A 22,916-nucleotide genomic window follows, 5' to 3' on the forward strand; every position below is an offset into this window, starting at 1 on the left:
TGACTATATTGCATAGATGATGGCTAAACATAAATACTGTTTTGTTAATAACCCTCCCAGCTTCTCTAGAGTCAAACATTTCTTTGATTCTAACTCAGCAATCTCTGACTATTTTAAAAACATGTCGGGGATCAAGACCAGGCATGTAGAACTCTTAGCCATATGCTTAATAGATAGGTAACCTTGGGAAAAAGAAGTTGCTCTTTTTTTATGTGTTTTAGTTTGTGTGTAAGAAAGGCAAGTAAAAGCATTCCTTTGAAGGAAATGAAGACAGTGTTGTGGAAAATGTAATCTGAGCGTAGGATCACTTAACTTCAGAAACTAAAGAAACACTAAATGGTGACTCCAGATTCATTTCTCTCTGGTTAATTTCTCTATGTAAAATACAACATTAAAAAAAAACAACAACGAAAGGAGGACATTGGTAATCTCCACAATTTCATTTATAGAAGTTTACTTTCACTGTACTCTTTTATAATTTCTAATCAGGATTTAGCAAATATAATATTCTCCCGAAAGAGAGGAAACATGGAAAATTCACAAGTTTTAAATAAAAACAGGACTTACCATTAAAATGGCCAGAGTCCCCGTCGTTCTGAGAGAGAGCCAACTCATTGTCTCTGACTGACTCCCTGCAGGGACAAATCCTAGTGAGCTGCTGTTCGGTTCTTCCAATGCTGTGAATGTGACAGCCACAAAAGCCCTTCAGCAGTGTCTCTGCTCCTGCAGAAGTCTACAGATGGCCTGTTAGGCGGTTCCTCCCCACCCTAAACCCAGGATTGCTTTCACCAGAAAAGCTTGCATCACTTTTGCTTCCAGGTAAAAACTTAGACACACCTCAATTCCTAATGCAATGAAATCATTTGTTGGAAGCTGAAAGAAAAGCTCAAAGGACAGAGTTAATAGGAAAGTACCAGATGAATAATAAACTAATCATGACATGGAACTGTAAAAGCTAGCCCTGATCACACTGGAAAAGAATCTGGCTGGCCTCTCCTCATTGTTGGAGTGAAAAGTGAAAAGCAACAGAGAACATACAAAATCTCATCAAAACCTAAGCTGTGGTACAGTATTTTCAGTGTGAGTTTGTATAGGCAGTATATAGAAGTTTTAAACAATAATATAATATATTGAAAGAAAAAAAACACAAAAAAACCTGTTGCTGTCAATTCCAACTAATAGCAACCCTATAGAACAGAGCAGTACTGCCCCACAGGGTTTCCAAAGAGCAGCTGGCTGGGCGGTGGATTCAAACTGACGACCTTTTGGTTAACAGCTGAACACTTAACCACTGTGCCATCAGGGCTCCATAATACATCCAAAGTAACTACAAATCCAGAGAAGAAAAACATCACATCAAGCAACTATTCATGCAGGTTTTGAATGAAAACAATTAGAAATAAAATTGGAGTAAACAGTTACATGGTGCCTTGGACGTTTGCATCACAAAATCAGATCTCTGATAATACTCAGATACTGTCTTTCCTATTTCATTTGTTTTCATGCATAACTTTTGCAAGTGAGGTAGTGGTCTTTCTGCTCTTCTTATTACTCAAGACATTTCCCCCAGAGCAGTCTATTTTGCTTCCTGCTCCATATTGTATACTCCTAAATGTTTGGACCCTAAACCAAGTTAGAGGGGGTTAGGCGAAAAACTACCAACAGCATTTTAGTTTGTTTGTAGAGCTAGAGTTCAAAGCATTTTAAAAAGTTCCAGAATGTTTAGAAAAAGCTTTGATAGAATAACAATTTTATCTTTGGAAGTATTTATGCATCAGGCGTGGGAAGACCTTTAGTTTCAGGGAAACCATTTAATCACAGAGTATTTTATGGAGAAATGATTGTGTAGTCTAGTGGTTAGAAAAACCAGCTTGTAGACAAACACAAAATTGTAGTTTTGTAATGAAGCTCTTAGCAATAAAGTTTTATTGGAAAACAGCTACGTCCATTTGTTTATGTACTGTCAGGGGCTGCTTTGTGCTACAACAGCAGGCTGAAGCAGAGCTGAGGAGCTGGACAGAGACTGTGTGGCCCGCAAAGCCAAAATATTTACTATCTGGTTCTTTAAAGAAAAAGTTTGCTGCCCCTTAATACAGTGCGCCACTTACCTTAAATAGTGTTTGTGATGAACCTGATGGGTGTTGACTCTAATAGAGAAATAGGGAATTTTAAAAGCCTTCTTCCACTTGGAAAGAGAATTTCTGAAGACGAGGTTTGATTTCCTTTGTAGAGTTCACCCTAAATTCTATCTATGTATATTTTAAGCATATTTTTTTTTAAAAAACTTGAATCTGAAAGTGGACTGTCAGTGAGAGGATCCTTTCCAACATGGAACCGAGGCCTAGGGCAAAGTTTTTTCTGAATTAGGAAGCAGTTTCTCTATGACTATTAAAAAAAAAAAACCCAAACCCTGTGCCGTCGAGTCGATTCCGATGAGTCTATGACTATACTAGTAAATAAATGCAAGTGGATAGAAGCTGTGATGAGCTTATTATATTTATTAATAATTTGCACAGTGTGGAATTCAGAGACCAAAATATTGGTTGCTTTTCTGTTAAGATTTAAATTAACTAAATTAAGATTAATAATTAATAATAATAATTTTATTAATTATTAAATAATTAAATTAAAATTTAAATTAACCATGCTGGTCTGACCACCTAACGTTCCCATTAAAGGAGCGTTGTAGAAAGGGGTGACAAATCCCACCCTGCACTCTATAGGCTCTCTAACCTTTTTTCCATGTGCTCTTGGCAATGCTTCAAACCAATACCTGGGAACCGGAGTAAGGAAGTAAAGCACCCTGATGTTGTGTTCACATATACATGGTGGTAGGAAGTCAATATGGAAGTTACTCCCATTGGAGAGTGCATCTGCACACAGCTTCTGGACTAAGCAGGGCTTTCACTTGCTCTTTTCATTTATGTTTGTTTAAAAAAAAAAAAAAAAAAAAAGGAGGATTTTCCAGTGGTTTCTGGTGAGTGGCTATGTTATTATTCTCTGGATAGTGACGTTAGAAATCAAAGCCCAACTTGAGACTGCCTCTTACTCATGAGGCTGAAATAAAAATAAGAATCATAACAATAATAATCTTAATTGTTAACAGGGAGCCTGATTGCATGAGTATGTTATGCTTCATTTCATGTACCATTTAAAAAATAAGGGGGTTGGAAGTAGGTAGAACACCACAGATTTAAAAGGCTAAGGAAGCCTTTTTTTTTTTTTGGCTGGAAATTGAGCTATATTTTACAGTGGAGTAAGAAGTGAAGTAGTAGGAAGAAGTATTTATTCAAATGAACAGTGTTCTCAGAGGTTTCCATGGTGTTTCTAATGGTCGTTATCTAAAACAGTTCTCTGATCCATCAAGTGAAGAATGTTAGTGAAACTTAACCTTCATTGGCTTTTGTTTGATTGGAAACGGGCATGTGATATATCTTATATGTTAGGCATTAGTACTCTTTGATATTTAATTGTTCTTGAGTACCCATAAATACATGAATTAAGATATTAGCTGTACAAACCATGCATTAACAAAATTGTGCATACATCCTGAAGGCTGAACTTGCCCTGCAAAAGCAGTGACCCATCACACCTTTGTACTTAGCATCATCACCTGAAGGGACCCGGAAATGTCAGAGGATGTAATTTTGCATCTGCCGAATCGTCTGCCCTTTAGTAATTAGTGAAGATGGAGCTGGTGAGCCAATTGAATGATTTTCTTTTTGATAGTATGTAACGTGGTTCACCATCCTTTTGTGGTCCCTGGAATTATTTCTTTAAAAAGGTTTGTGTAATTTTTACCCTATATGGATTCAAATCTAAACTTCAGAAGGGTAGCTAGCTTGCTTGGTGAGGAAGACGAATGTTTGCCTGTAATTCTGCCCTGGATCAACGTCAGCCGCCTTTTGCTCTGATTTAGTCTGATTAAGTAATTGCTTCTTCATGGTGGTATTTTGGTAAGGTGATATGTAAGAGTGAATGAGGACTTTTCCAAATGAACAGCATGCTCACTTCAACAAAGTATTTATTTTAGCTAAAGCGTTTCTTCACTTTGGTTATTGTGGTTGGTTGGAGATGAAATCAGCAAGGTTGGTTCTACATACAAAATATATCATGCATCAGTTTGGCGCCTTCCTTCTCTCTGCTTCCACACCAGCCAAATTCCTAACATCTCTCATGTGGCTTAAGCGATAGGCCTGCACCTAAGCTCTCACTGCTTTCTTGCCTTTCACACCCTATCTACTCCTCACGCAGCAGCCCGATTGCTATTTTTAAAAAAGATAGTGGCTTCTAGTGCACTTGGAACAGAATCAAAACAGCCTGTCATGGCCTCTAGGAAACTGCCTGATCTATCCTCTGTGTCCTTCTCCAACCTCATCATACCCCTCCCCTTCCTGTGCACCTTCCTTTTGTTCTTCAAAGGCCCCAAAATCTCTTTTGCCTCAGGTCTTCACTCATTTTCTCTCCCTCTCGGCCAGCTTCCTCTCATTCATCAAATATGACCTTCTCAGAGATGTCTTCCCTTCTTGCTCCTACATTTGAGCCCCCTCACCCTTCTCCCGTTATTTTTTGTCAGTCACTCCCATTTATTTCCTTCATACTGCTTAGTACCATGTGTGATTTGTCATGTCTTAGTAGAACTGTTTATATTGCCTTTTCAACCACTCGCCTGTGAGCTTTTCAGGGAGGCCTAGTGTCCGTTTCATCAACTAGTGTATGCCCAGGACATTGCAGAATGAATGAATGAATATATCTTTGAAAACTTGTGCAAGTATATCTGCTGGGCCTAGAAGCATATATATTTCAAATATTTAATAAGTGGTTTTCCATAAAGGCCATACTGATTTACATTCTCACTGATGATATAGGAGAATACCTGTCCCTCTAAGGCATGAGGTTTCTTTTTCATGAGAACTCATGGAAAAAAAAAAAAATTAGCCCCTATTAAGATATCAGAGGGGCCCTGGTAGTGCAGTGGTTAAGCGTTTGGTTGCTAACTGCATGGTTGGTGGTTCGAACCCACTAGCAGCTTTGAGGGAGAAATATATAGCAGTCGGCTTCCATAAAGATTACAGCTTTGGAAACCCTGTGGGGCAGTTCTACTCTGTCCTATAGGGTCACTATGAGTTGGATCAACTTGGCAGCAGTGAGTGGGTTTGATTAAGATATCTAAATGCTGTTCATTTAAATGCTACTAATTTATTTATTAGATTATAATAAATAAAAATAAGGTTAAAATTCTGAGTATACCAATCTAAGAAACTACACAGGACTAAGCAAGTCTTGTGCATCTTGGTTAAATCTAGGGACCTGGCATTCCTGCTAGACCTAATATCACCCTAGCCTTTTTACTGTCTCAGGGGTAGAATGGTAAGAAATATGAAAATGGCTTGGTGGCAATGTCTGACCCCCTCTAACATCACTTGGGGGAGGGAGAATCAAGATTAACAGCCCAAAGCTGATTTCTGTGAGGCTGAAGTCAGACATTTCACTTCTCTCCACCATCTTTACTAATTCTGACACCAACCGTCCCTCCCACAGTGCTTGCCACTTCTCTGCTGGGTTCAATAATTCATTGCAATGGCCACACAAAACTCACAGACCATACTCACGATTGTAGGGTTTATTAAGGAAGTAACAGGTTACAGTTCAGACTCAGGAACATTGAAGTATACAGTTCTTCCATCAGGACAGCATCTTCCTAGCTATGCTTGCAGGTATTCCTCTCCCTGGCCCTAGGCCTCTGACCAAAAGCACTCAGCTTTCTATCTCTGTGGGCTGGGAAGCCCACTACACCATCTCCCGCTGATGAGTCTCTCCTGCCACCAATTCTCAGAGTTTTCAGGGTTACAGCTCACTTGCTCTTGGTCTCCTGCTTCCATGAGCTTCTCAGCTCAGGGATCCTGGGTTCAAAGGACGTGTTCTCCCCTTCTGGTTGTTCTTCCTTGGTGGTTGTGGTATCTTCTCTTTCCTGCCTCTGGGGTGGCTTATTTCAAACCCAGCAGGATGCCAAAAGTGACCAATCCCCTTGGTGGACCACAATTACCCTATCACACAGTTCCTCCCAATTACTTGGGTACGAGTTACAAGGCCATGTCTAGAAAGGCCACACATAGAAGTGATCTATCACACTGCAAGAAAACAAAGGAGAAGCAAATGGAAACTCAAACATCAATTTATTGTACCCTTTATTTGCTGTTGTGACCTCTTTATACATATTGAATTTTCCTTTTGATGGGAAAGAGCACATTTCACAGAAGTCTTCACCTATTTTTTAGTATCGTGGGAGCCATGACTTCTGTGTTTCTAAGTCATCGAATTTTACCAGTATTATTGTTGGTAATTCCCGAGAAGAAAGATATTTTTTTTGAGAATTGTTTACCTTAAATGTCCACCCACCACTCCACCCACAGGAAGAAATAACAACTGGAATGCCTCACTGGCTTCTCAAACCACATGCTATGAGGCACGGCACCCTGTGGGAATGGGTGGACCGTAACTCTCTGCTGTGCCACAAACGCTCATTGTAGCCAAATGGAGTCTGAAAACAGCATAGAACATGAAGGAAAACTTATCGCCAAGGATTTCAGGAAAGCCTGTGGATTAGAACTACTAGCGCTAGCTTGGTGAGGAAGACGAATGTTTGCCTGTAATTCTTTATTCGTAAGAGTCAGTGTGTTTCTCTGCTGAAGACTCATGCGTTGCTAGTACGTTTTTATGCAGTGAGGCATCATATACTGATACCTTTATGATTAGTAAGTTCCAAGTAAGTTTGGAAAACCTGTAAAACTTGCACAGCTTATTATACTCTGCATTTTCATATTGGTGTCCTAACCAGGAGCTAGAAAATCTCCTGAAAAGATTAATTACAGAGAACAGAAAATTTCAAGGGAATTTTGTTGCTGTTATTGTTCTGGAGGCAGAATAACAGTCTCATTTCATGTGGATCTGTTTGGGATTCATGCTTAGGAAAGCACTGAACTCTCAGCTCAAAAACATGGACGTGTTCCTTCTGTAGCTTGGGACATATTTAATGGGCCGTCTTGGACTAAGCACCATTATTCTATTCAATGACATTAAAAAGAGGATTATAATCCATTATCTACCTGAATTGTTAATAAATCAGTGTCTTTACATCAAAATATTTAGCTTATAGAATTTTTTTTCTACATTGTTTCACATTAACTTTTTTGAGCATTATTTCAATTTACTTTCCTTTATTGAAACTTTTCAAAATCCCTACGGGTTAATTTAGGCTGAATGCTAAGTGCCTTTCTTAATCTTTGCCACATGAGTTCATGTTCTTTGATTCAAGGCTGATCTGTTTCTTTGTCATTTTCCTGGAAGGGTACACCTAAAGAGAGATTAAAGGTAGAGAGGGCTCCACCTCTACTCTCATTTCCCAGGACTGCACATCCATGAGTCAATTCATGGTGCATTTTGTTGTGTTAGACACAAGGCTGATTTTACGGTTGCTTGTGAATGCTGCTCAACTTGTGCAACATGGTGGCTTAATGCTAAGTCTTCAAATCTCCAGTGTGAAGTAAGGATTGACAGATTCTCAGAACGCCTTTTTATTGCTTTCGACATTGAAGTGATGCAGTTTGTATAGATCTGTGTTGGTCGGTCTTTATTTGAAGGAAGCATGAGGAACTTAGGACATTTTATCTCCAGTTACCAGGTTTTGCTAGATATTCAACTGGTCTATTGAAATTTTTCAATTTTAGGGTAAATGTTGGATGATTTATATTTTGTTAGCAAATGATTCATAACTTCCGGGGTTTTCAAATCATTTATCACATATTTGCATATAGCATTTTTCTTAAGAGGAATTTTAAGGTGGGTATTTATAGAGTAAATGTAAAGATCAGTAACTTTTCTCTACCCTACAATAAGATAAGGATCTAGAAATTACTGTGAGAAAAAGAATCCATTTACAATTTTGGTTAAACACTATAAACTGTTTGGAAGTAACTTCTCAGCTTTCTCACAGAAGAATATTAATGATGGATATAAAATAAGATCCGAAGTGTAAAAAGATATTATATTGTCGCTGGATGAGAAAAAATTACCATAACAACATGTCAATCCTTAAAAACAAGACAAAACAAACAAAAAAAGCTGAAAAAGGCTCTCAGTCCTGACTGACTGTGTAGGGGCAGAGGTGGTGGGAGAATCAAAAGACCTTAAAACACATGTGGAAGAAAAAATATCTCCCAAAGCCAATGAAAGAATGATTAAGAAGAATATTGAAGGAGTTGGGCTTTATCAGATACGAGAATTTAATATAATATTGCTAATATCCAAAAAAAAAAAAAGCAGTTGTTAAATGCAACCACTGCTTCTGGACTCCTGTTTCTGGGGGATTGGGGACATTCAGCTCTAGTAATGCTTTCTTTGCTCTTTATGCTTGTTTAATACTAGAAGGCAGACTGTTTGTTGTGGGTGCTCCCACCCTCAGCATGCTGTTTCACACTTTTCTGCTTCTGCTCGTATTTTTTTCTTTGCTGAGAGACACTTGTCCACCTCTTTGCTAGCTGCTTCCCTAACACAAAGCTCCGGATTTAGTTTCTCCCTGTACCCTCCTCAGGAAACCCTAGTGGCATAGTGGTTAAGTGCTACCGCTGCTAACCAAAGGGTTGGCAGTTCAAATCCACTAGGCACTCCTTGGAAACCTGATGGGGCACTTCTATTGTGTCCTAAAGGGCCGCTATGAGTCAGAATTGACTCCAGGCTAATGGGTTTTGGTACCCTCCCCTGATCTCCCAGAATAACCTGTGTTCCAGGTCCGGATGCCCGTAGAACCTAGGAAGGGCTCTCTCAAAGGTTATATTGAAATGTTTAAGGGTTGATCTCTCCAGCTAGTCTGTAATGTCCCAAAGAGCAGAGACTGTGCCTTGTTTCTCTTTGTACCCCAGTGGCTCAGGCGGTACGTGGTTTAAAGCAAATACCCCATAAATGTTTGTTGAACAGAAGCGAATTCAGTGGGTCAAAAGTCTAAGCAAAATGTGGGCTAGCAATTATACCTCGGAGGGTCACATCAAAAGAGCAGATCTGGAAGTCCTACAAGGAAATGGAGGATCAGGGTCAGACTGTAAAAAACCAAACCAAACCCATACCCATTGCATCAAGTTGATTCTAACTCATAGCAACCTTATAGGACAGAGTAGAACTGCCCCAGATGATTTCCAAGTCTGTACATCTTTTCTGAAGCAGACAGCTACACCTTTTCCCACAGAGTGGCTGGTGGATTCCAACCTCTGACTTTTTGGTAAGCAGCTGAGTGCTTTAACCACTGTACTACCAGGGCTCCTTCGGACTGTAAAATGGGGGCAAATTTCAATGTCTGAAAAAGTCCTTGCTAACTTAGAGTCAGAAATCCAAGTCTGCAGTCAGAATAGAAGTCAAGAGCTTGGGGTGTACGACTAGTATGAGAAAAAAACCCTGGGGAACAATACTTCAGGAACCAGAACAGGCAGCCTCGCAGGCAGAGGTGTATCTAACACCAGGCAGGCAGGGGCGTGCTGCAGGAGCCCCTTGGGGGATGGGGTGGGGTAAAGGGTGGAGTGTTGGGGTAGGGCACCAATGAGCAGTTTCGACTGGCTGTCGCAGTTTCCATCATCAGCTGAGAGATCATTCAACAATTTAAAACTAATTGCCATCGGCGCTATTTTCCTTAGATACCCAACCAGGAGAGGACTCTGAATCCTAGAACAGGGACTCTACCTCTGTTCTGCTTTTGTGCGGGCTTCCTGGGGAAGCCAGAGAAGACTTTTGGGTGTGGCTGGTTCTGGAGCAGCAGGATCCCTGCAGGCTTGTGATCTTAGAGCCACCTTCCAGGGTGTGTCATTCCTCCTGTCTCTTGGCAGGCAGCCTACTTTTCTCTGTGCTTTCTAGTCTTTTTCCTTCCCTCTCTTCCACTTCCCTCCCACTGCTTCTGTTCCCCCCCATCTCCTTGTCTATGTATTCTTTCTTTTTTTTCTATCTTTGTGTTCCTATTAAAAACCAGTTGCCATAGAGTTGACCCTGACTCAGAGCAACCCCACGTGTGTCAGAGTAGAACTGTGCTTAATAGAGTTTTCAAATGGCTGGCTTTTTGGAAGTAGCTTGCCAGGCCTGTTTTCCGAGGCACCTCTGGGTGAACTCGAACTGCCAACCTTTCAGTTAGTAGCTGAACAGCTTAAAGGTTTGCACCACCGAGGGACTCCTATTACTTTCTCTCTTCTGTACTGCCTCTGGGCAGAATGTAGACCTCAAATATGCACTAATCTGTTTATCAAAAAGAAATTTTATATTTTCCCTTGAAAAAGTAAATGCTCCTAAATAACTTCTCTCACTCTTTAAAGATCAGTGAGTTAAAATGCTTGACATTCATTTAGATTTCACTGAAATCCACCGTGCTAGAGTTGGAAAGAAAATGAACTACTTTGTGTGGGGGTTCAGGTGTGGGGTGGATGCACTGACTGTCCCCCAGTAAGAGTGGGGGCCATGAGGTTCAAGCCCTTTCTCCTCACCTTTAAGGAAGGGCAGAACAGGGAAAGTTGAGCATAAGGAGTTCCTCTCAGGAGAAGAGTTTTCCCTCAGGACACAGTTGTTCATTTCTCTCTAGGAAAGAGGAGGCCTCATCCATAACTTTCTCAATTGACCATGAAACAAACACCTGGGGTGGGGGATTACATAGTTTGGGATTTAATCACAAAGAGAATCCTCAAAGACTGGTTTTTTCTTGCATAAAATGCCTGGAGTGCCTCAGGTCACTCCCATTTCAGAAAACATTTAGTACCTGGAATAAGGATTACCTTGTCAAATTTTTTTTTTGTCAAATGGGAGTAGGTGAGAACTAGGCAATTTCATGCCCAGATATGTAGTCAAAGCAACTCACTTTTTTTTGAAGAGAATGACTTTGAAGCCCTGATAGCAAGGGTCTCACTACCATCATAAGGCTCATCATGGGTAGAGCCTGGAATCCCCCCAGCTTTCAGGTCAGGATGACACATTCCACTGAGCAGGAATAATGGCACCTGTACCAAAACCTAGTGGTGTAGTGGTTAAAAGCTACAGCTACTAACCAAAAGGTCAGCAGTTCAAATCCACCAGGTGCTCCTTGGAAACTCTATGGGGCAGTTCTGCTCTGTTCTATAGGGTCGCTATGAGTCAGAATTGACTCGATTGCAATGGGTTTGGCTTTGGGTTTTGGCATCACCATCTCAGAAGTGTGACGTATTTCATACTCCCAAAATTGAAGATCCAAGCAGAGAGGCAAAAGGGGGTCGGCAAGGTTGAATTTAAGTGAATGAAGAAATATGATACACGTACATATTTTTCCATGTACATGAACAGTCTCTCCTTTGTAACAATTACAGTAGAAAAAATTTTTTTTTTTCTTTTATGATAGGTGAAGATCACTGCATACTCATTTTTACCAAATCTTCCATGATACTCCAGGGACTTGATGACTTCCTTATTTTTTCTGTTTTTCTCTGTCTAAAGGATCTGCCCAGTGCTTATCTTTGTGTGCTGTGAACACGAAATGCCTGAAAGCATCTCACACGTGCACAGCCTTTTGTTGTGCTCAGAGAGGCACTCTCCCACCAGCTTCCCCCATGCAGTTTTATTATTGCCCCCCAGCAATAAAGTCCTTCTGTCTCTCAACTGATTTAGAACATTCAAACATTTGAGAGCCTAAGGAAACTTAAAATAATCTAGTCTCGTGGCTTTCAAACCTCTTTTAACCACAACTCATGGTCAAAAATAGAATTTATGTAACCAACCAATATGTAATTACAGAAATAGAAATGAAACAAAAGTTTCACAATACTTAACTCTTACTATGTGTGGCATACTCTGATATTTTCTTTTATATTCTATTTAATTCCATTAAAAGTGTTGATCTCTATAGGCATGCTGAATTGACTTCATGGTCCATTAGTAATATAATATGACCCACAGTTTGAAAACACTGGTTTAATCCATTCCGTAATTTTATAAATAGACAAAGTAAGGTGAACAGATTTTAAACGACTTATACAAGCATATACACTGCTATAAAGTTCCCGAACTGCATCCAACGTGAATGGAATTCTCAGTCCAATGATGCTTCAGATATGCAGAGCTATAGGCTTTGATGGGTAGAAGTTGTAACATCTGATCTTTTCTCCCCGAATAGGTTAATAATGTCTCCTTATGATTTCTCCCATAATCTACAGCTAATAAAAAAAAAAATAGAGGAGATAATTTTGGTAACAGTGATAAGAAGCGATTATAGAAGGATAATTCACTCAATAAATATTTATTCCACAGGTACTTATTAAGTGCTTAATATGTTCAGGGCACAGCCTAGATGCTAGAGACACAAAGATGAATAAGATAATGGTGAAATCTCGAAGCAGGGTGTGCCCACAGGCATCTAAAGAAAGTTACTAATTCGATTGATACTGTGACAGGTTTTACATGACTAACTGGTCGTGTGAATTTGACAAATATTTAATGAATGCCTACTATGGCAACTACATTTTCTAAAACTCAGCTTGTTCTAACAAGAAGTACATACGGGGGCAACAGGTAGATTTTAAGTTAAGACTTAGAGGGGCGGGACCTGTCCTGGAAATCCGGGAGGTAGTGTTGTTGTTAGCTGTCATCAGGTTAACCCCCAATTTACGGCCACCCCATGGACAATGGAGTCAGAGCTTTGTGATCCATAGGATTTTCATGGGCTGATTATTTTGGAAGTAGATCACCAGACCTTTCTTCCTGGTCTGTCAGAGTCTGAAAGCTCTGATGAAGTCTGTTCAGCATCGTAGCAACAGGGAACCTTCATTGACCAACAAGTAGTGGCTGTCCGTGAGATTCATTGGCTGGAAATTGGACCCAGATTTCCTGCCTGGAAGATGAGAATCTACCACTAAACCACCAACTAAAAAAAAAAGTCCCCTAAAAATCACCCATTGCTCTAAATTTCAAAGCTCATTATGTTTACTTACATTGACCAGAATTTCTGTTTGACACAGTGATAGATGCCTTCTCTTTTAACTATTCACTGCTAATCAGTATGACTGTCATGGAGCTGAGTGGTTTCAAACGCAGATTTAATTTCTCAGCCTTTTTCCTGCTGAGCTACTTGCTTTTCTGTCTTAGCTGAGGGTGCTTGGCTAGTGCTTTGCCAAAATATGCAGTGGTTTGGACGCAACCTTATCTGCAGAGAAAGGGCACCCTTTCCTATTGCACAGAAACTATTATTCTTAAACCTGTGATTTTCTGTGGCCTTTCCTTCTCTCCCTCCATTTGCTCACTCTCTTCGGGGAGGGAAGAGAGTGGTGGGAGGAATCAGGGAGGGGTGTGGTGCTCTTTAGTTCTGCTGGGCTTTTCTTTTGGAGGCAGCCTGAGGTGCTGGGGGGAAAGGAACTGTTGACTTGGAGAGGAATGGGGAGTGGCCAGAGTTAATGGAAGGTAAGTGTCCCATTCCTTCTTGTTCTGCTAGGGAACGTCTCCCTCTTTCAGATTCTCATGTTTGCTTCCTTTCGGTAGAAAATGAACTTCCTGTCAGATACCTGAAGATTGAGGGAGTCAGGCATCTAAGTTAGTCCACGTTACCAGAATATGATAAATGTTTTTCCTTTTAATTTCTTTAGATGATTAGTTGCTTTTCACATATATATATTTAATTGGGGCTGGTGAAAAAGTGTTAAGGTTCTGGTTAAATTTTCTTTGTTTCCACACTTGCTGTGTGACTTTGTCCTAAAGCACTACTGGGTTTCAGTAATGATGGAGGCATTTGGAGTCTTTGGTAAAGAAGGACTCTAACCACACTGTAAAGATTATGCTGTTTATGAATAGATAACAGCTATCAGAAAAAGCTAATGATGCTCATTAGCTGGTGATATTTGTTTGGGGGAGTTGCATCCCAGCTTGTAATTGTTATGAAAGTGATTACTGTATAAGCCTGTTGTAGAGAAAAACCTCAACGCTGTTTCAAGTTAACACAGGGAAACTCACTAAGGGTTTAAAACAATTGCAATTAGGGAATAGCCCATTGAAAATGGAACCAGACAGTCCCGAAGCAGTATGTTATATAACTATTCTTATGGGGTAAAAAGAAGAACCAAACCATAGGGAAGACGATTATATGAAAGTCAATGACTGTTGTAATAATCACGCTCTGATTGGCTACTGATTATTAATCGTATAGTTAGTGATTGCAGATAGTTTCGCAGGATGCTTGCATCACGGTCACAAGACACTTTCACGTATTTTCTTCGTCTATCTTGCAAAAACATCGTGCTGGCAACAGCACCCAGACAGCACTCTTCCTGAGCACATGTATTTTGAGGGGTGCAGATGGTCACATGAACAAGACCCCTCGGAACACATGGTTTCGCATCCTGGTTTTGGTGTGAAAAACTGAGGAAAAAAATATATATTTTCCCAAAAACATAGCCGTTAGCCTAGAAATCCAGATTAAAATGAAACAGCACAGTCAGCATGTTACGCCTCTGCCTCACAGACTGCACTGAAAGGTGGCTCTCCCCGAGACAAGCCAGGTGTTCCCTCAGGTGTCCAGGTCTCTTTTTGTCTGTGTTCAAGGCATAAAACAAAACATTTTCAGTGTTGTTTGTCACAGTGCCTTCCTTCCCACCAACAGCTCAGTGTGGTTGAGACAAAGAATATAAAGTCCCTATCGATGGCACTAGTTTTTTTTTTTATTTTAAGGCAGGGTAAGGGGTGGAAATATTGGCATATAACTATAGAAATGGAAAAAATAACAGAGGACAGGCTAGTACATGAAAGATTCAAACTGTGAAAGATTATTTATGGTTTAATGCATTCTGGGACAGTATATATATGTATATATATATATATTTTTTTAATGAAAAACAAAGTGATAAATCTACCATTATCTTGTCAGATTGCGCCCTATCTTTGCTGGGAGTATTTTTTTTCCTTCTGAAGCGGGTATAAAGATCCTTCCTGACGGCTTGTTACTGTAGGTCTATCATCAGCCTGTGCATGGTACCTGGGAGATGCCAGTGTGACCTGTGGTTGAGACTTTCTCATGCCTTTTTTGGATGAGAGATTTTTTAGAGTTCAGATAGATAATGATTTGTTACTTTCTTAGAAAACTATACCCAGTAACATTTGTTCCAGGTATCTACTAGACATAGACCAGGCCTGGACACATTTTAGATAGTGGGACCTATATTTTCTTCAGTTAAAAAAAAAAATTGAGTAAGTTTTATGGCTATCCAAAATAACTTGGGACAACTTAACCCTTGATAGCAGGAGATATCTATCTAAATATTCTTCTATCATGCTGGCATCCTTACAAATAATAATAATCATAATAATATGATACGTCTATCGGATTCACAGACTCAAAGAATCCGAAAACTGGAAGGGGACGTGGGACTCCAGAAACTTAAAAAAAAAAATGTTATTATAGCTATAGTTATTGCATCTTAGTTGTTTTTAATAACATCAAAGACAATCTTGTTAATAACGTGCTGTAATAGATTCTTAAATATGTCCATAGTCTTTGATCCTGAAATTTCAATTCCAATGGATATACTATCCCTTAAAATACTTTAACAAAGAATTTTAAATGTAAAAAGTAGACACAAACTTTCAAATATAATAATCTAAAAAAAAAAATGTGTTCAAATAGTAAGGTTGTAGAGAAAAACCAAGTAACAATCACAAATCTGGATTTCTTAGGCATGACCTGAAGAGTAGACCCGTATTCATCTTAATTGAAAGGATAAATATCATAGTGTTAGCAGTCTTTGCCTCTGGGTAATGGAACATGATTTTAGTTTTCTCTTTTTACATTTATATTTTTAAAAATTTCTGTAAGAGCAGAAAATAATGTACCACTAAAAGCAAAAAAATCACTTAAAATCTTAATACGCAGTTAAAAAAAATTTTATTTCTATTCCTAATGAATGTAGAAAATGCATTTTTATTGAGCTGGAGGACTGGGTCTCCATGTTCTACCCCTTCAGCAGATAGTCCCTACAGGGAGAATTTTACTGTGTTAAGAACAGGTACTGGGTACTGGTATTTTTAGGTTACAGTGCCATCTTTGGAACATAGATGGCATAACTGGCTGCCTCATTTGCTGATGATGTAAAATGAACAATTATAATATGATTTTGTAAAATGGACAATTAATTATTCCATTATCCCAAGGATTATGTCATGTGGATGAAACTCAAATTATTTCTCCACTGGTTTGATTCATTGAAAACATTTCCTCGATAGTCTCCTTACCAACCGTCTCACGCCCTTCCTATCCAAGCTAGAGCAAACTTTTCAATGATTTCATATGTTGCAGTGGTTAAGCGTTCGACTGCTAACCTAAGGGTTGGCAGGTTGTATCCACCAGTCGCTCCTTGGAAACCTTGTGGGGCAATTCTACTCTGTCCTATAGGGTCGCTATGAGTCAGAACTGACTTGACGGCAATGAGGTTTTTATTCTCCTTTAAGTATTTCAGTAGTTCTCTTTAGCTTTCAGATTAAAATAACAATTTCTTAGCACGTCACATTTCCAGGCTCCTAACTCTTTGAGTTTCATCATCATATAAAATGATCTTCTTTCATTCTACTGCTTTACCAAACTATTTTGGTTTTTAGATGGAGCCAACTTGTCTCTCAGCTTTCCTTATTTCTCTCCCTCCCTCCTTTATGGGCCTGGAATACCCTTCCCATTTCCTGTTCTGGCTATTCCAGAGTCCTTACAGCTCAGGTCAAAGGTCATTTCTTTTGCGAGCCTTACCCTATCCACTAGGCTGGACATTCCTTTTCTCCTAGGGCACCCATCGCACTGAATTTTAACTCTTTCCTGCTTTCTCTGGCTGTGAGGTCCTTGATGGCAAGGACTTGTTCACCTTTCTGTTCTCAGCACTCAGCTCACAGGCAAATAGTGAAATGCTCAAAAAATTTTTAATGGATGGATGAATGAGCATTGGAACTAAGTCACTGTGGCTCCCATATCATTTTTCTTTTTCTCAATTTAAGAGGTAGATCAAAAGGTGGATTAAATGAGAAAATGTTTGTAATTAGTATAGTGCTTGGCATATAATAGTGAATTTTTTTTTATTTTTCTTTGTTTACAACTCCTATCTAGTTTCATGTTACTCACACCTAATTGCTCATGCTTCACGGATACTAAGCTCTCACCCAGTCAGTACCTCCCTGCTGAGTACATGATTAAGACTCCTGGTCAACCAATATTTATGCTGATCACATGCATGCATTGTGACTTTTGTACTAACACCTCAGCATCACTCATCACACATACTCACTGCCTCCCTATTAAGTGCACTTTCAGCAGGTTTCCTAAGTAACTCAGTCACCTTTGTAATCACAGAGGAGCTCAGCTCTATGGATTTCTAACCAAAGTATGGTCCTGTTTTAAAAAAAATTCATTTCAATGCAAGCGTTGATCTTTTAAGCCAACAACAATAAATACAGGTAGTCCTGAATTTTCATCTGCCCCACTTTCGCTCAGCTCACTTTATCCACATTATGTATTGACACCCCTACATTGCCTTTCTTGTGCACAGTTAAGCCTAAATAAAAGCTAATGAGCGAACCCTTTGTGTCAGCACATACTATCTGCCAGCCAAAAGTTCAGGAACCATATTTGTGTGCAGAACAGAATTTATTTGTGTAATCATTTAAATAGTTTTATTACCTTTTGCCATTATCATTTAAAAAAATAACAAGAGAATCTTGTGTTTATTTGTTTTCCTGATAATCCACAAAACACTGGCAAAATCACCATCAGTAATTCCTTCCCAATGTGGAATCAGTTTCTTCAGTCTTCTGATTATTTCAAGTAAGCTGAAATCAAATTTAAAGATGTCTTGGAGAAATAATTTTTATTATCTGTATTTAATATTTAGTCCATGTTTAAAATATTGTAACAATCATTTATGCATTGTAACATTCATGAACAAAAGTAAACAGTTATGCCGTGTTTAGTGACAGTAATTGTTGGCTTTCTGGAAATGGGCTTATTCCATGTAACATGTAAGTCTCATGTTTGAGGTTCATTTATTTGGCTTTCATAGTTGATTTGAGGAATATATTGGGATTAAAAATAAAGAAATTTTTATTCCATTTTTAATATTGGCAGCTCTATTTTGCCCTCTGATATATAGTATTTTTTTTTTAATTACTGAATTTTAACAGAATAGAAGAAATGGCTTTGAAAGAAAATAAAAACTAGCATTCAACAGATTGGTATAATAAAAGAAAATCTTATTATCAGGAGATTCTCTCATTGAACCGTAAATTTGTGGAAGTTTTAACTTTCTTCTAAAACCAAAAAACCAAACCAAACCCAGTGCCGTCGAGTCGATTCCGACCCATAGCGACCCTATAGGACAGAGTAGAACTGTCCCATACTTTCTTCTAAAGTATTTATCATATGCAAAATAACGTACTGGAGTTTTCAAGGACTCAAGGTTAGTAATTTATAAATTCATCAATTTAATTTCAATTAATTCTAATAAAAATTCCATCAGTTTTTTTTTTTTTTTACTTGAGTGAATATATGGGTCGGAATTGACTCGACAGCAGTGGGTTTGGTTTTTTGGTTTTGAGTGAATATATCAGAAGTGCCAAGGTTACTATCTTTAAAAAAAGACACTGGGTGTGTAATGCTCCTACTAGATACAAAAACATACTAAAAAACAACAATCAGTTGTAACAATAGTCAGGCTTACTGGCATAGCTAATAATACAATATATCAATGAAATAAAAGAGAGACTGGAAATGTATCTAAGCATATATGGTAGTTTATAATATAATACTTACTGATTCATTCTGTTCTTCAGTCAACTTAATGCTTACTGATTGCCAGGGTCTGTATAGATGATGGGTATACATCAAGTAATCATATTTCTTACTAGATTACTAAAAATTTAAAAAACTGATCTTTTCAATTATTATTAAGTGTGTGGTTAATCAAGTCCTGTCAAGAACTCTTGGTGGGAGTATAAATTGAGACAGCTTTTTTTTGAGAAGAAATTTGGAAAAACTCTGGAAAATTATTTGCACATAATTTTTTTTTTGATATGGCAACTCCCCTTTTAAGAGCCTGTGAGTTGGAATTGACTCCATGGCAACGAGTTAGCATGATTTATTTCAAAAAACATGTGAGGTTCTTTTCCACAACTTTATTTTAGTACTCTTCCTGCAAAAGGTAATTTTCTCCTGAAATATAATTGTCGTCTTGCGTTATATGCTTGCATCTTCTTGCTAAGGGTGGTGTTTACACAAACTTTTCAAAGATTGTTTAAAAGGCTGCTATCTAGAGGCAGCACTGCTGAACTGCAGATGCTTGCTTTTCAGTATTTGAGAGAATATGACTGTATGCTTCACTTCTAAAATTGATGAGTGCACGCTATGTACTAGACACTCTACTAACAGTGGAGATAGAGAAATGAGGAAAGCTCTGTTCTTGTTACTAAGAAGTGTGCAGACTGGCAAGTGTAGGAAAAATGAATGTGTTTATTACTGAAGGAAGTAAAAGAGAGGAGGCTAAGCAGATAGTTTGATGCTCCAAAGAGCCAGTGAGGTTTGGATGAGTTTCGAGGGATGAATAGAAAAAACCTGTCCTAGTCATTTAGTGCTGCTGTAACAGAAATACCACAAGTGGATGGCTTTAAAAATAGAATTTTTTTTTTTCTCACCATCTAGTAGCCTAGAAGTATAAATTCAGGGCATCAGTTCCAGAAGAGGGCTTTCTCTGTCTGTCAACTCAGAAGGAAGGTCCTTGCCATCAGTCTTCCCCTGGACTAGGAGATTCTCAGCAAAGAAACCCCAGGTTCAAATGATGCGCTATTCTCCTGGCTCTTGTTTCTTGGTGGTGTGAGGTCCCCATGTCTCTCTGCTTGGCTCTCTCTTTTATATCTCAAAAGAGATTGGCTCAAGATACAATCCAATCTTGTAGTTTGAGTCCTGCCTCAATAACATAACTGCTGCTATTCGCATCTCATCAACATGGTAAGGATAGGTTTTACAACACATGGAAAAATCACATTAGATGGCCAAATGGTGGACAGTCAGACAGTACTGGGAATCATGGCCTAAGCAAATTGATACACGTATTTTTTGGGGACACAATTCAATCCATGACAAAAACTAAGTGGATAAAGGGAATGGAAAGGATTCCAGATTAAGGAACCAGGCACAGAAGTATGAGAGACCATGCCATATCTTAGAAACTACATATAGTCCATTTAAACCTCTAATTTATGCCATATCTGGAACAGTATCTAGAGTCTTTTTCAATTGATTTGTTATTTCATAATGAGCATATACTAATAAAGTAATGATTCTATTGAGACATTCTACTAAAAATATACAAATAAATGATTGTGAATTTCAGTTTATAAATTAACTCATGCCTTTGGAGTGTGGTCTTCTACCTGCAGACAATGAATAGATGATAATGGCATAGTAATACATTGCTGTATTTTAAGAACATCTTATGGGAAAAGATTTTATATACGTGTGTCCATGTGTATAAGCACCAAAGAGAAAGTGAAACTTTTTTTTTCCTTGTCACGTATTTTTTATTGAGGAAATATATAAAACATTATTACATTAAGTAATACATTACAACTGGAAATATCTAATCCAAAAGAAGAAATTTAAAAAAGGTATATATTTTTTTCTGGAACAAGTTTATAAATATTGTCCATGTTCTTAATGTTTTCCCTCCCTGTTACATAATAAGACTTTTTCAAGAGAAGTCATTTATTCATTTCATAATGCTATCCCCTCAAGTAATTCTATGGGGCAGGATGACTAAGGCTATATGCTATTATATTTATTTATTAAATCTCATTTCCTGGACTTTTAGGTTCATTTTTAACCTCAACATAAACTCTATATCCGCTTTACTTCCTAGTCAAATCAATGCCCTAACTTTTAAGCAGTGAAGGGCAAACCTTGCTTTATGCTTTCTGTTTTGTTTGAGAGAGGCTTAAAAATACGCCAATTCCAGAGGCTTGAGTCATATAAGGGCAATAATGACCATCTTGGCATGATAGAGGAGTTCCTCTTTATTGATAATATTGAGAAAATGAAATGGCTGTGATCTTGTTTCCATGATACTGGGGGGAAGGCATCTACAAGTCGACTTCTTTTTGTGGAAACACCCTTAAGTCTTTGTGTATTGACATAGAGATAGAACAAAAAGTTCTCAGAAAAATGTTCTTATCCTCCTCACCAGTAGTTTCACGTTCTTTTAAATCTATTAGTTAAATGGTCCAAAGCAAAAAACAAAATCCAAACCTGTTGCCGTCAAGTCGATTCCAACTCATAGTGACCCTGAAGGACAGAGTAAAACTGCCCAATAGGATTTCCAAGGAGCACCTGGTGGATTTGAACTGCCGACCTTTTGGTTAGTAGCTGTAGCTCTTAACCACTACACCACCAGGGTTTCCTCAGTACTATGTTATTATTCATTTCCCAAGTCTCATTCTATTTTCAATTACTGGTGCTTTATATATACTTATTCACTGTTTCAGAATTTTTATAATTATTGGCCTAATAGAATGCAGGCTTTAAAAGAAAAATAACTACATCAGGATCTGCCACAGAATCAAATGCATATAAGATGCTGTGTTGATTGAGTGTTAAAATGACTGTGGCACCAAAACTCCTTGGCTAATCCTGTGGATTTCATCAAATTATAGAGCAGTGAAATAGAGCACATTCTTCATTATGAATAATTAAAGTTATAACAACTAGCTGTGCACATAATCTGGAAAAAATTAAAAAACACATAAACAATCTTCTAGTGTTAAAAGGCACCTCTGGGTAGATGTGAACCACCAACCTTTCAGTTAGTAGCTAAGTGCCTAACCATTCATACCACCCAGGGACTCCAAATTCTCTACTTACTCTTCACAAACCTACTTTTTTGCAAGACACTTTTCCTCCCAACTGGGAAATGGCAAAGACCATGTAATGGGCAAAACTATCCTCTCAATGTGTGCCAAAGTTATAGAAAAGTACGCTGGCCATCAATGGGTATCTGAGCAGTGGGTTCTAGCTTTTGTAGCACAGCTGGCTGATCACGGTCATTTAACCTCTCTATTTCTTTTTTTTTTATTTCTAGATTACTTATCTGTAAAATGAGAGAGTTGGGCAAGTGGTTATGTGAGATGCCCCACATTCTATGACAGTTTTATTTTTAAAGGAACAAAAAATAAGCAAGAAGCACCACAATTATTTCCTTCCAAAAGAAATAAGCCCTGAAAATGTTTATTTCATTTACATTGCCCTACTAGTCACATTATAGCTACTACTATGTAGTTTATGTATTTTACAGAATTAAATAAAACTGTCTTGCTAGATGTTACTGGGGATCTTGCTAGAATTTATTTCTTTCAAGGCAGTTTTTGTGCATACTAAAAACAAGCCATCTATTTCCATGTTTCCATTTCATTCATTCAACATAAGCAGTACTGTTAGGAAGAGAAACACAACTTGGTAATGGAGCTAAATATTTTGTTGATTTTTCTTGGTAAGAACTTGAATCCATATCCTCAAAGTCTTATTTCATGTATAGAAAAGAATTAGAAGGTCTATGAAGGCGGGAATCATGACCGTCTTCTTTACCTATGTATTTACAGAGTCAAGACCAGCACTCAACACATAGGACCTTCTAAGTAAATATTCCTTGAATATATGAATAAATACTGAGTAGCTGTCGAGGAAAACCTGGTAGCTAAATGAAAGCTCAATGACTCAGGTCAATGAAACTGATTAAACCATATTTCATATATATTTCTGACATAGTTAGCAAGAATAGGGAAAAAAATTCCCTGTAAGGGAGAAAAATACTTCCCCAAAGAATGTTTCTGTAGGGTTGTCATGCGTTGTTTTTCTATTCTAAATT

The 22,916-nt window shown here is 38.3% G+C and overlaps 1 protein-coding gene across 1 annotated transcript in view; it reads right to left on the reverse strand.

Moving 5' to 3' along the window:
• Positions 1–9,662, reverse strand: part of DSG3 (desmoglein 3) — a 45,035-nt gene extending 35,373 nt beyond the window's left edge. Inside the window, 1 exon segment of the mRNA XM_003406751.4 lies at positions 9,459–9,662. Coding sequence (XP_003406799.3) covers positions 9,459–9,662 — 204 coding nt within the window.
• Positions 9,663–22,916: the final 13,254 nt, after the last annotated feature.

Source organism: Loxodonta africana, chromosome 11, assembly GCF_030014295.1.
Source record: "Loxodonta africana isolate mLoxAfr1 chromosome 11, mLoxAfr1.hap2, whole genome shotgun sequence".
NCBI classification, from domain to species: domain Eukaryota; kingdom Metazoa; phylum Chordata; class Mammalia; order Proboscidea; family Elephantidae; genus Loxodonta; species Loxodonta africana.